Below are 13,448 nucleotides of genomic sequence, written 5' to 3' on the forward strand. Positions count from 1 at the left end.
TGCCGCCCCCCAGGGGGCCGAGGAGAAGCCATGTTCCTGAGCCCCGGGGAGGGGCCGGCGGCAGAGGCGGGGGGCCCGGGCCCCGGTGAGGAGACCCCCAAGAAGAAGCACCGCAGGAACCGCACGACCTTCACCACGTACCAGCTGCACCAGCTGGAGAGGGCGTTCGAGGCGTCGCACTACCCAGACGTGTACAGCCGCGAGGAGCTGGCGGCCAAGGTGCACCTGCCCGAGGTGCGCGTGCAGGTGAGGGCGCCCGGCGGCCCCGGGAGGAGCGCAGGCGGGAGACCTGGACATCCGGGAAGGAGGGGATGTGGGACTGGGACCCTGGCGCCGGAGCACAGGTTTTCCAGTTAGAAAGCAGAAAGGGTCGGGGGCGCGGCTGGCTCAGCAGGTAGAGCGAGTGACTCCTGATCTCGGGGTTGGGGGTTCCAGCCCCACGCTGGGTCTAAGGGTACTTGAAATCTTTTAAAGAAGGAAGGAAGGTGGGTGTCTCTCTGGGCACCAGCTGTGGAGGGGTGCCACCGGAGGGTTCCCATCCTGCCGGCACCCAGGGGGTGGGCCGGGGGGCGCAGCCCGTGCAGGGTGTCCCCAGCTGAGGCCAGGAGGGCCGAGCTTCAGGGGACCTCGGCTGACCTGGTGGGGGCCTTGGGGGGACCTTCTCCCGAGACACCATCCCCTTGAGGCACAGCAGCAGGCAGGATCCCGCACGGCAGGAGCCCCGAGCAGCTCACGGTGGAGCGAGGGGTGGCCGGGCCCTCAGCTGGGAGCACCCCTCTCACCACCTCCAGGTGTGGTTCCAGAACCGCCGGGCCAAGTGGCGCCGCCAGGAGCGTCTGGAGTCAGGCTCCGGGCCTGTGGCAGCCCCAAGGCTCCCCGAGGCCCCGTCGCTGCCCTTTGCCCGCCCGCCAGCCATGCCACTGCCCCTGGAGCCCTGGCTGGGCCCCGCACCCCCCGCCGTGCCGGGCCTCCCGCGCCTCCTGGCCCCGGGCCCCGGGCTGCAGGCGTCGTTCGGGCCCCACGCCTTTGGTCCGGCCTTCGCGGAGGGCTTCACCCTGGAGGAGGCGTCCCTGCGGCTGCTGGCCAAGGAGCACGCGCAGGCTCTGGACAGGGCCTGGCCACAGGCCTGAGTGTGGGGCCCGCCTAGCCCTCCTGCCTCGGCCTGTCCGTGCCCACCCGTGCTGGTCCCCCCTCACCTCCTCACCCTGCCTTGCAGGGAGACGGGCGCTGCCTCAGGAAGGAAGTGGCCCGGCCTGGGGCCTCGGCCTCCCCATCTGCCAGACGGGCGGGCGTGGGGGGAGGCTCTGGGACAGCAAGGCTGCAATCACAAGCCACCCGGCTCGCTGCGCCCCGGCCCCCCGCCTGCGCCTGGTCCTCCCCAGCCGAGCCCCAGCTCCCGGGCCTCCCGCTCTCCAAGACATGACCAAGAACAGCCGGGGCAGCGCACGTTCCCCAGCGTCTTTCACCGTGTGCCCGTCCTGGGCCCATCACCTGACCCTCAAGACAGCTGCTTTCTCGGGGAGGAAACCGAGGCCCAGAGGCCAGGCTTGCTGACCACCCTTCCCAGAACTCAGCTGGACTCCAGGACTAGGAGGCGTCGAGGGCAAGGAACAGGGTGTGACCAGGCTCGGGCCTGGCCTAGTCTCAGCACAACAGCGGATCTCCCCAGGGGACGGGGCAGGACGGGGCAGCCTGGGTCAGAACAGGAGGGGAGGGGCTCAAGGGCAGAAGTCGCAAGTGACGAGCACCCTGCTTTTGAGGTCTGTCCACAAAGTGACTGTAGGATCACTGCTGGGTCCTCGCACCGGTGCACACCCACCGGGTTCAAGCTGGCCTGCTCATCTCGTCTCACTGGGCAACTCACATGAGCCTATGCCCATGTCTTCTCTACGTCGTGGCAGCCGGGTCAATCGCCAACCCCCCTTACCCACCCATCACCCACCCATCTATCCACTCATCGTCCATCTACCCACCCACCCATCCACCCACCAATCCACCGTCCATCTCACCCATCATCCATTCATCCGCCCTCCATCACCCACCCGGCCACCCACCCCTCCATCACCCCGTCCGTGCACCTACTCATCCATGCACAGGGATGTGATGGGTGAACAGACAAAAATCCCTGCCCTGGTGGAACTTCCGCCCCAGTGGGAGGAAGACAACACAAATAAATGCACACATACATAAAACACCAGCTGGTTTAAGTGTTGAGAGAAAATAAGACCACAAGAGGCAAACCAGAGTGTGTGGCACGAGAGCAGTTTACCAGGGGTGGTTGAGGGCCTCTTGGAGGTGACATCAGAGGACTGGAGGAGATAAAAGAGGGTGCCAAGAGAACACTTGGGGAAGAGCCACCCGGGCAGAGGGAATGGCACATCCAAAGCCCGGGGGTAGTACCGGGCCTGGGATGTGGGAGGAACAACCAGGAGGCCCCTGTGGCTGAAGGAAAGCCAGCGAGGTGCCCACGGGGGGGGGGGGGGGGGGGAACGGACGACAGGAGGCAGGTCTGGCAAGGCCTTGTGGCCACCACAGCTTTGTTTCTACCCTGAGAGCCATGGAGGACTGGGACCCTCCACCTGCTCTGGGCAGGCCACCAGGGAGGGCAGATAATCCGCTTGGCAGAGTCCTCGTAAGAGGATGAGGGCTCCAGGGTTCCCGGGACTAGAATTAGCCCCCGGCCCCGCCCACCCGGCGAGCCGAGAGGGTGCAGAGGAGCCTGGAGGGGCCCTGGCCCAGCCCCCAGGTGGCGCCCTCATCCTGCCACCCCTGCAACCGCATACCCTCCCAGGCTTCACCCCCGGCCCCTGCCCCCAGCCGCGCAGGCCAGGAGTCAGGAACCGGGGAGCTGGGGTTCTCACTCAGGGTCGGGTTCATGGTGCCAGATTAAGACTCCCGGGTGCGTTTCCCGGTGGGGTGGGCGCAGGGGAGGCTGAGACCCAAGAACTAGGCAGTGGACAGGAGGATGGACGGGAGGCCTAGGTCCTGGGCTCGACTGGCCCAGGCAGAGAACATGTGAGCTCATGGGAAGGAAAAGGAAGTGCCTTCCCTGTGGCTGGGCTTGCTGACCGAGCAGGGGTGTCAGCCGGGAGTCCTGGAGCCCCCCCCCCCCCCCCGCCCCGCAGAACTACCCCCTGGGGCTACAGGGACCAGAGCCAGAAGGAGCCGCACGTCTGGACACCGAAGCCCCCGAGTGCAGCGTGCCTGAAGGCCGAGCCCACCTGGACAGAGTCTCTGAAGCTCAGAGACTCTCACGTCTGGCTAGTTTGGAGGCGCGAGTCCCCTGCAACCCGGAAGAAGGGACGTGTCTAGGAAACCCTGCCCCTAGAGCCATGGGGCTGAGGTCCCCCCCGCCCCCACCACCCGCAGCACCCAGCAGCATCCAGGGCTGCCAGGGGTGGCCCGTGGGGACCACACAGGCGCCAGGTCAGGGGCCTCCTCTGTCCTCAGAAAACTCTGTTCTCCTCAGGAATATAAAGTCCTGTGTGGGGGCCGGGTAGGGACGCGGCGTGCGTCTGGGTCGTCCTTTAGGGCCGGGGGAGGCCCCGGGGGCTCTGGGCGGACGGCCCCCTCCCGCTAGAACCTCCGGCTCCGGCTCAGCCGGTTGTGACGCCAGATGTTCTGTTTGCGCAGCAGCCGCCAGTACTCCCGGCTCTCGGGGTCCAGCTCCTCCAGCTTCTTGGGGGGCCCCACGTTCATCTGGAACAGCCTGCCGCGGTGTGGGCGGGGATCAGGGAGGTGGGCCGACCCCCAAGGCTCCCCCACCCCATCCTGCGCCAGTTCCCGGCTGTGGGAAAGCTGGCACTGGTCTGGGAGGTGGGCACGCACCGCTTCCTCTGCCTCCTGCCCGTTGCCTGTGCTGTCCGGGGGGGGACACCTCCGCACCCACACAACCTCTCTGAAGCTTCCCCGGCTTTAAGGATCAGTGTGGGTCAATGGCCTCAGTGCCCTGCTACTGGTCCTGGGGCCGAGAGCAAAATCTTGCCTGCCTCCCCGCTGGCCCTGTGAGGGCTGGGACCCATCACCACCACCACCCATCTCCACCTTCGCTTCCTGCTGTCCTGCTAACAAAGCATATGCAGTTCTGCCCCAGGGCCTTTGCACTGGCTGTTCCCTGCACCTTTAAAAAGTCTACCGCCCACTTAGGTCTCCAGCCCCACCTCCCCTCCCCAGGGAAGCCCTACGGAAACCTTAGATTTGCTCAGCCAGGCCACCCTCGCCCCATCACACTCTCCCGGCTCTCCAGCCCCATCACTCACCACTCGGGGTACTCGGCGTCTGGCTTCAGGACCACGTCCTGGCCGTCCTTGTAGATGTTGACGCCCATGGCGTGTGTGGTGAGGCGGACAGGGTCAGTGCACACGTCTGGGTCCTTCAGGGCCTCACTGGCCACGCCGCCTTTGCCGCCTTTGCCCCCCTTCATGACTACGGGGTGGGAGAGGGTCGTTTCTGCCGGCTGCGGCCTCGGGAGCCCCACCTTCCCTTCTGCTCCCTCTTTCCCCCGGTGGCCCTGGGGCCCCTGACCGGACTGTCTGCTGCGCCCAAGATGACTTTAGGTGGGACGTGGCTACTGCGTTACACACTGAGGCCTGGAGGGACCAGGTCACCGCTTTCCAATGGTTTTGATTCCTCCCGTCTGCGTCACGGAGAAAGGGCTCGGACGCTCGCAGGCCCAACATGTTATCAAGTCTCTCCTTCCAACGAAGGAGACGAGGCGAGGCTACACCCGGCTGATTGGGGGTTTCTTCGGTGCCCAATGCTCAGCGGCCTCGAGGTCCGCTGGCGACTTGCTCAGGTTCACACGGTGCCCGGGAGGCACAACCAGGCCTGGGACCCAAGCTCACGAGGACCCCACCCCCCGCCACACACACCCCCCTCCATGCAACGGTGCATCCACCCCGCACCTGCGCAGTGGGTCCGATCACCTCCCAGGTACCTCGCACTGCGCCTGCGCACGGAGCTCCGGGCCCACCTCCCAAACCAGCGCCTGCGCACTACCAACTCCCCAATGTCCCAAACCTCTCTCACCCGGGTCCCTCTTAACCCAGCTCACCCGGTCTCTTAGCGTAACCCCGAACGAGGAGTCTCCCAGGCTCGGCAGGGGCCAGGGGCTCCCGGGCCCGCCAGCGGGCCCAGCTCCACGTAGCCCCAAAGAGGCGTCTGGCCGCCATGACGTACGCCGACTGCCGGCACGTGCACTTGTTCCGGGAGCCGACAGCGGCCAGGGGGTGCTTGGGAGTTGTAGGCTCCTAGAGATTTCTGGGAAATGTAGTATTCCAGTCTTAGACGTTCCCTGAGTCTTCTTTAAACTTTTACGGATACCCTGTTACTGTATGAGACTTTCAAAAGACATCTCGTTTACTTACTGCCCTTCTCGGGTTGCTTATCACCTACTTTAAGATCACGCCTTATGCATGCCTGATTCTATTCAATCAGCAATTACTAAAAGCCCCAAAATAATTAGGCAATACTTAATAGACTCGTTATATCCCATTCCTCTTGCTAAATCCGTAACCAGCTCGAGCCCGCTTCATGCTCACAAGTAGGAGGTCGGTGCTCTTATTATCATCCCCGGTTTATAATTCCGGAAGCGGAGCGCAGGGACGGCAAATCCTGCCAGGACGCGCCATTCCGCTTTCCCAGCTGTGAGCGAAACCGGAAGTCCGTCTACAATTAGGGTCCCCGCGCTGCTTTCCGGTGTCCCTTTCGTCGAAAGGGACCGCCTTCCGCTTTAATATCTCCCAGTCCTATTTCTTCCCATCTGCCATCCTTTGGAATAATGCCCGCAGCCGCGGCATTATTAATAATGGGCAGCGATCACTACCCCGCTTTGTGGCGGAGGAAACAGGAGCAGAGGCCAGCCTGGGCTGCCACTCTGTGTAAACTGAGGCTCAGGATGCGAACCCTTGGTCCGGACACCTAGAGTTCCGGCGCGGCGCTGCTGGCTGGGAGAACTACATTTCCCAGCAGGCCTCGCAAACGCGCGCAAGCCCAGTGGGTCGGAGCGCTGCGCGGACGGACCTGCCGGCGCCGCGGCCGCGGATCTGCGAGCGGCGGCCACCGGGGGACGGTCGGGCCGGGGGCGTGGGGCTCTGGGCTGAGGCCACCTCGGCTTGGGAGGTGAGTGTCCCGGCGGGGCCGAGCAGGGTCTGGAGCCGGCGGCTGACGGAAGGGCTGTGAGGGCTTGAGGCTGGGGTCCGCGAGAGCCCCGGGGGCTTACTCGCAGCCTCGGGCTGGAGTTCGGTCTTCGGGGCTGGGTTCGAGGTCCGGGTCGGAGTCCGGCCTTGATCTTGAGCGTGGGACCGGCGGCTTGGATCTCTAGGTAGTAGGTCTGGGGCCCCGAGGCCGAGGCCCCGGCTACCTGCGCCTGCCGGGTCGGTGTAGGCAGCCTGGGTTACACGTCGCGGTGGAGGAAGACTTGGAAGAGCCAGGCCTGGGGCACGGGGCCCACGGGCGGGGACACGCACCCCCGGCTCGCCGCCCGCGAAGCCACTGCCTGACAACCCCCTGCGCCGCTCTGGGTTTCCTCGTCCCTAAAACGGAGATCGCAGCGGACCCTTCCCTGCAGGGCATGTAGGGGTTAACCTGTGCATGTGTTCTGTGGGAACGGCTCCCACCAGAGCCCGCACCGCGGCTGCACTTGGGGAATCTTAATCTTTGAACCTGTGTTTTCAGATGCTGACCTGAGCCCGCGGTCCCAGCATGGACTTCCTGACGGCTTCCCAGTCTCCCTCAGCCCCTCCAGCCATGGACTTGGAGGAGCCCAGGGACACCCTGTCACCCTCTCAGGACCTCACGCCCACCTGCCAGTGGGACCCAGTGCCGGCAAGCTCCGGCAGCCTGAGTCAGATGGAACTCGATGGGCCAAGTGTTCAGGACCTGGTGCAGCAGTTTGAGGCCCTGCCTGGTGATCTGGTGGGCTTGTCCCCAGATGGACGTCCCTGCCCCTTGCACGTTGCCACGGGCCACGGCCTGGCTTCCCAGGACGTTGCTGATGCCCATGGGCTCTTGTCTGCGGAGGCGGGCCGGGAGGACCTGCTGAGCCTTCTGCAGTGCCAGGAGTGCCCTCCCTCCCAGCCTTGTCCCAAGGAGCCTCCGGACCCTGCCCCTCGCCTGTTGCAGCCCCCCGAGGACCCGGATGGAGATACCAGTGCCCCGGAATGGGCGGAGGGAGCTTCTGCCGAGCAGGGTGGCAGTAGGAGCTCAAGCAGCTCCCCAGAACCCTGGCTGGAGACGGTACCTCTGGTTGCTCCTGAAGAACCGCCTGCCAGTGCCCAGGTAGAGCCTGTCCCGCCCCCCAGGCCGCCTCTGCTGCCAGGAACCAAGCCAGGGGACTCAGTCCTGCCCCTCTTCTATCTTCTTCCAGAGCCCCAAGACCCTGGTGCCATACCCTGCCCTCCAGGAGGGTGAGTGTCCTGCCCACCCTGGCCCTAGAGACGTAGCAGTTTCAGAATAGCCCACACCAGGCTCCCAGAGTGGCACAAAAGTTTGCCAGTAAGGAGTTGCTTCTAGAGAGGCTCTGAGGTTGGTTTGAGTAGATTCCAGACGGTCTGAGAGGAGAGAGATAGAGGCGAGAATGTTCTAGAACGAAAAGGGGATGGAAGGGCAGGTATGGCATTTGTAGCACTGGGTTCTAGAGCGGGGATTGGCAGATTACAGCCATCTGCGGATCCGGTCCAGCTCACCTGTTCTCATGTGAGTTGTGAGTTAACAGCGGCCTTTGCGTTTTTAAGTGGTTGGAGAAAAATAGAATAGTGTTTCTCAATCCATGAAAACAATGTGCAACTCAAATTTCCGTGTCCACAAATAAAGTTTTATTGAGACACAGTCATGCCCATTCATTTACATATGGTCTACGGTGGCTTTCGTGTTAACAAAGAGAGGGTTGAACAGTTGCAGCACAGACCATCTGGCCCACAAGCGCAAGCATATTTACTGGTTTGGCCCCCGGCATAGGAAGTTTGCCGATCTTGGGGTGCCTGGGTAGCTCGGTTAAGTGTCTGACCCTTGATCTCACCTCAGGTCTTGATCTCAGGGCTGTGAGTTCAAGCTCCACCTCGGGCTCTAGGCTTGGCGTGGAACCTGCTTTAAAAAAAAGAAGGTTTGTGAATCTCTGCCCTGAGAGCATGGAAAGAACCAATTCTGGGCACCTGGAATGTTCTAGGATTTCCCCCCCCCCAAACTACCTGAGGCTGTGAGTCAAAGAGCAAGTTTTATCGTTGTGGGAAGGAGAGTTAGTTTAACTCACAGTTCTAAGAAGTTGCTGGAATCATGGATGGGACTATGACTCACCTAGGGAGTTCCAGAATTTGGCATTTTGCCTGTGGTTCTAGATTAAAGGAACCTGGGCTGGCAGTGTTCTGGAATGAGACCGAGCTATCTAGACGGGGAGTGTTCATGATCGTGGAGTGAATAGAACTTATCTACAGTTCTAGATCAGAGGGTGTTCTAGCACTGTGGACACAGCTCTCTGATTCTAGAGGAATCAGTTCTAGAGTCACTGTACAGTAGAATCAAAATGTGAGTGATGTGTGACTTTTTTATTTTTAAAATTTTTTAAGATTTTTTTTTTTTTATTCGTTCATTCATAGAAACACAGAGAGAGACACAGGCAGAGGGAGAAGTGGGCTCCATGCAGGGAGCCCGACGTAAGACTCAATCCCAGGTCTCCAGGATCAGGCCCCAGGCTGCAGGCAGCGCCAAACCACCACGCCACTGGGGCTGCCCAATTATTTTTAAAATTTTTTTAAAGGATTTTATTTATTTATTCATGAGAGACACAGAGAGAGAGAGGCAGAGACACAGGCAGAGGGAGAAGCAGGCTGGGAGCCTGATATGGGACTTGATCCCGGGACCCCAGGATCACACCCTGAGCCGAAGGCAGATGCTCAACTGCTGAGCCACCCAGGCTCCCTGTGACTTTGTTTGTTTTTTTAAGATTTTATTTATTTAGAGAGCACACTAGCAGGAGGAAGGGCGGAGGGAGAGAGAAAATCCCAAGCAGACTCCCTGCTGAGTGTTGAACCCAACCGGGTCCCTGGGCTTGATCCCAGGACCCTAAGATCATGACCTGAGCTGAAATCAAGAGTCGGACGCTCAACCAACTGTGCCAGCCAGGTGCCCCCTATGTGTGACTTTTAATTTCCTAGTTACCTGCTCTAAAAAAATAAACATGGGGCACCTGGCTGGCTCAGTCAGAGGACCTGTGACTCTTGATCATGGGGTCGTGACTTCAAGCCCTATGTTGGGTGTAGAGATGATTTAAATAAAAATGAAAACGAAACAAAAAAAATTACAGGTAAGATTAATAATATTTTTATATATATTAAGGTTTTATTTATTTATTTGTGAGAGACAGAGAGACACAGGCAGAGGGAGAAGCAGGCTTCAGGCAGGGAGCCCGATGTGGGACTCGATCCCGGGACCCCAGGATCACGCCCTGAGCCAAAGGTAGACGCTCAACCACTGAGCCACCCAGGCATCCCTAACTCAGTATATTTTAGGTGTTGTTTGAACATATAATCCAGATCTTACGATTATTTTACGTTTTTTTCATATAAAATTTTCAAAACCCCACGCACATTTGACACTCACAGCACTTCTCAGTCTGGGCCAGCCGCATTTCAGGTGCACGATACACACACGTGCCTGGCTGCTACCGTGCTCGATGGCACAGTTCTAGAACCCCAGAGTGGAGTCGTCTGTTGTTCCAGAATGCTTAGGTCACGAAAGATAATGGGCAGAGCTGGCTGTGGTTTAAATCACTTCACGTCACCCAGAGCTGGGGCTGGTACCTGCAGTTCTAAATCCAAGGGGCAACGGCTGCAGGTTTGGACCTTTCAGAACTGGCAGGGCTGGCTGGTTCTGGGCAGCCCAGGGAGTTACGGGAGCCATGAGGGCAGAGTTCTCGGTGTGGTTCTGGGCCAGGTTGGTGGAATTCTAGAACCGTGAGCAGAGTCGTTCGTCTCTGGACTACTCGGATAAGTGTTAGGACCACTGGGTACAGCTGAGGTGTCCAGCTGGTGGAGGATGTTCTAGAAGCAGAGGAAGAGCTATCCAGCGCATCATGGTTAAGAAGGTACAGAAGCACGGCGTGGGGAAAATGTGGTTCTGGAGCAGTGCTGGTTTCTAGAACCCCTGCGGAATTCTGTGACTGTCGAGGAGCTCTAGAACCACGAATTGGGGCCATTTGGGGTTCTGAATGGTGTGTGAGTTTTGGACATGGGGGACGTTGTCTCTCTCTACCCCTAATTGGGCCGTTGTATAACCATGGAGCACAGTTGTCTCCGGTCCTGGGCCGACGAAGGAGAAATCTAGAACAGTGGGCAAAGCTAACTGGCTCTGGATTGATCCAGGGGGGACTCCAGAACCATTGAGTGCAGCTGACTGTGGTTTTTCTGACCTTGCTGGTTTTAGAAATGGGACTGCCCGGTTCTCGCCTGAGGACAGAATTACAGAAAAAACACAGGGTGGAGGTGTCTGGGTGCTAGAGCGGGTTTTCAGATCTGGCCGTGGTTCTAGACGCTCGGAGGCCCCCTGAAAACTGGGTCCCCTGCCCCGGGGTCCTTGAGCCATGGACAGAGCCCGAGCTGGCTCTAGACTGGCAAGGGGCTCTAGACCTCTGAGGGCCGAGCTGCCTGTCCGTAGCTCCTGTTGACAGGACGGTTCTGGAACAGCGAGTGGACCTGTGTGGTCCGGAGTGCTAAGCCGTGGCGAGGGCTCTGTGCTTCCAGCCCGCCGAGGGAGCCGGGACCCAAGGCCGAGCCCGTGGGGTTGGACACGCGTGGCGGGGGCCTCCCAGGGGCTGACCGTCCTCCACTGTTGCCTCCAGTACCTGGTCCCTGTGACCACGAAGACCTCCTGGACGGTGTCATATTTGGGGCGAAATACCTGGGCTCCACGCAGCTGGTGTCCGAGCGGAACCCACCGCCCAGCACGCGCATGGCCCAGGCCCGGGAGGCGATGGACCGGGTCAAGGTGAAGCCAGGGCTGGGCAGGCGGGGTCCCCGGGGCGGGCGGGTCCCCGAGGCCCCTGGAGCCCAGCGCCTTAGAGGCTGGGTCCCGGCGGGCCTCCACCTCCCACTCGCCCCACAGGCCCCCGACGGGGAGACCCAGCCCATGACGGAAGTGGACCTCTTTGTGTCCACCAAGAGGGTCAAGGTCCTGACGGCCGACTCCCAGGTACGGGCCGGGCCTGCGGGGCGTGGGGGTCCCCGCCGAGGGCCCGCGCAGCCCGCCCAGCGTGCTGTCCCCCGCGGCAGGAGGCGATGATGGACCACGCGCTGCAGACCATCTCCTACACGGCCGACATCGGCAGCGTGCTGGTGCTCATGGCCCGGCGGCGGCTGGCGCGGAGGCCGGCCTCCCAGACGCGCAGCCGCAGGCTCTACAAGATGCTGTGCCACGTCTTCCACTCAGAGGATGTGAGCGTGGGGGGGTACTTGGGCCGGATGCCCCCACCGGGGGCCCCCAGTGTCCTCCCGCTGGTCCTCGGCGCTGTCCGCCCTCCACCCCCTCAGCCCCTGGTCCCTCTGTGGGCCGACCCCTGAACCGTGCCCCCTCCGGGCCGGCCTCCCTGCCTCCCTCTCCCCCCTCGCCCCTGCCCCGGCTGGACTCCACGGGGCCATCGCGCCGTCCCCTGGTGGGTGGCAGGGCGGCTCTGAGGACGCCCCCCGGATGGACGCTGCCCGTCGGCTCGCAGGCCCAGCTCATCGCTCAGGCCATCGGCCAGGCCTTCGCCGCCGCCTACAGCCAGTTCCTCCGGGAAAGCGGCATCGACCCCAGCCAGGTGGGCGCCCCGCAGAGCCAGGGCGCCGCGGGCCCCGGCCACCTGCACAACGGGGACCTCGACCACTTCTCCAACAGCGAGAACTGCAGGGAGGTGAGCAAGCGGCCCGGTGGCCCCGCCGGCCCCCCCACGCGCGGCCCTCACGCCCGCCCCCCGCCCCGTGTCGCCCTCCCAGGTGTGCATCGAGAAGCGCCGGGGTGAGGGCCTGGGCGTGGCCCTGGTGGAGTCGGGCTGGGGCTCCCTGCTGCCCACGGCCGTCATCGCCAACCTGCTGCATGGGGGGCCCGCCGAACGCTCGGGGGCCCTCAGCATCGGGGACCGCCTCACTGCCATCAACGGGACCAGCCTGGTGGGGCTGCCCCTGGCCGCCTGCCAGGCCGCTGTCCGCGTGAGTCCTCCCCGGGAGCGGGACGCCCTTCCCTGGCGCGCTCCAGAAGGGCCGAGGTGCAGCGTACCGTCCCGCCCGCTCCCGGGCGCCCAAGGGAACGGACTCCTGGGGAGGGAGCCGTTGCCGGCCCAGGGGGGACCTTGGTGGTGCGAGGGCAGGACTCGAACACAGGCAGCTGGGCTGCGGGGCCAGGAGCCTTCCTCCGCCACGAGGCAGCCCGCGTGTTCTTGGGTCTTGACCTTTGTTGCCAGACAGGGAGACTGAGGCCCGAGCTGGGGAGGGCCCCAGGCAGGTCAGGAGGGCAGATCCACGCAGCGTGTTGCCGAGCATTTGAGTGTGGCAGGTGCTGCTGGAAGCTTGCTCTTGATGGGGAGACTGAGGCCACAGATCAGGAGCGGAGAGGTCACCCCTCCGACCCGAGGCCTCCTGGCTTGAGTCTGTGTCCTTAACTGCTCCTTGAGGCGTCTTCTAGAATCTAGAGCCTCGACTCCAAAGCTTTCATTTCAGAGTGGGTAAACTGAGGCCCCCAGGGGCTGCGGTGTCCCGAGAGGCCCTGCAGCACCCTGGAGGCCCAGCTAGGCCAACAGCCCCTGTCCTGCCCAGGAGGTGAAGTCGCAGACCTTGGTCACCCTCAGCATCATCCACTGCCCACCAGTCACCACAGCCATCATCCGCCGGCCCCACGCCCGCGAACAGCTGGGCTTCTGCGTGGAGGACGGCATCGTGAGACCCCAGCCCCGGATGGGGGGGGACGGAGGGACGGGGGGGGGGGCGCCAAGCACGGCCGCCTGAGCAGCGCGGCGCCTCCGTCCCCGCAGATCTGCAGTCTCCTCCGGGGCGGCATCGCGGAGCGTGGGGGCGTGCGCGTGGGGCACCGCATCATCGAGATCAACGGGCAGAGCGTGGTGGCCACGCCGCACGCCCGCATCATCGAGCTGCTCACCGAGGCCCACACCGAGGTGCGTGGCGGCGGGCGGGTCCGGGGCGGGGGGCCCTGCTCCTGCCAGCGCAGGTCCCCCGGAACTACCGGCCCCCCTCTCTGCTCCCCTAGGTCCACATCAAAACCATGCCGGCCGCCACCTACCGCCTGCTCACAGGCCAGGAGCAGCCCGTGTACCTGTGACCGGCCACCAGCACCCCTGCCCCCGCCCCCCGTCGTGCCTTAGCTCCAGCGGCCCAGGGACTCCATCTGCGGGGCTTCCTGGGCTCGTTGGCGCCGTGTTATTTTCTCATGTAAAACATTAAATGCTTTAAAAAAAAAGAAAACCAGCA

General features: G+C 62.6%; 3 protein-coding genes across 4 annotated transcripts; 2 read left to right on the forward strand and 1 right to left on the reverse strand.

Annotated features, from left to right (window-relative positions):
- The first annotated feature begins 18 nt into the window (after window positions 1-18).
- Window positions 19-3,022, forward strand: RAX2 (retina and anterior neural fold homeobox 2). Its single transcript, XM_025456955.3, has 2 exons — window positions 19-246; window positions 792-3,022. Exons 1-2 carry the CDS (start codon window positions 31-33, stop codon window positions 1,128-1,130), a joined length of 555 nt encoding a protein of 184 aa, XP_025312740.1. The 5' UTR covers window positions 19-30; the 3' UTR covers window positions 1,131-3,022.
- On the reverse strand, window positions 2,247-5,662 carry MRPL54 (mitochondrial ribosomal protein L54). 2 transcript variants are annotated; one of them, XM_049097603.1, is made up of 4 exons: window positions 5,541-5,640; window positions 5,054-5,339; window positions 4,260-4,425; window positions 2,247-3,709 (listed from the first exon to the last, which is right to left on the reverse strand). In XM_049097603.1, exons 2-4 carry the CDS (start codon window positions 5,169-5,171, stop codon window positions 3,577-3,579), a joined length of 417 nt encoding a protein of 138 aa, XP_048953560.1. In that variant the 5' UTR covers window positions 5,172-5,339; window positions 5,541-5,640; the 3' UTR covers window positions 2,247-3,576. The 2 variants fall into 2 exon arrangements, with proteins under 2 accessions (XP_048953560.1, XP_025312739.1); XM_025456954.3 differs by having other exon boundaries at window positions 5,054-5,662.
- A 308-nt stretch (window positions 5,663-5,970) lies between these two features.
- APBA3 (amyloid beta precursor protein binding family A member 3) lies at window positions 5,971-13,442 on the forward strand. Its single transcript, XM_025456945.2, has 11 exons — window positions 5,971-6,120; window positions 6,676-7,278; window positions 7,367-7,406; window positions 10,832-10,977; window positions 11,095-11,181; window positions 11,262-11,423; window positions 11,702-11,881; window positions 11,964-12,176; window positions 12,780-12,899; window positions 12,995-13,135; window positions 13,228-13,442. Exons 2-11 carry the CDS (start codon window positions 6,703-6,705, stop codon window positions 13,297-13,299), a joined length of 1,737 nt encoding a protein of 578 aa, XP_025312730.1. The 5' UTR covers window positions 5,971-6,120; window positions 6,676-6,702; the 3' UTR covers window positions 13,300-13,442.
- The last annotated feature ends 6 nt before the right edge of the window (window positions 13,443-13,448 follow it).

Source organism: Canis lupus, chromosome 20 (genome assembly GCF_003254725.2).
Source record: "Canis lupus dingo isolate Sandy chromosome 20, ASM325472v2, whole genome shotgun sequence".
NCBI classification, from domain to species: Eukaryota; Metazoa; Chordata; class Mammalia; order Carnivora; family Canidae; genus Canis; species Canis lupus.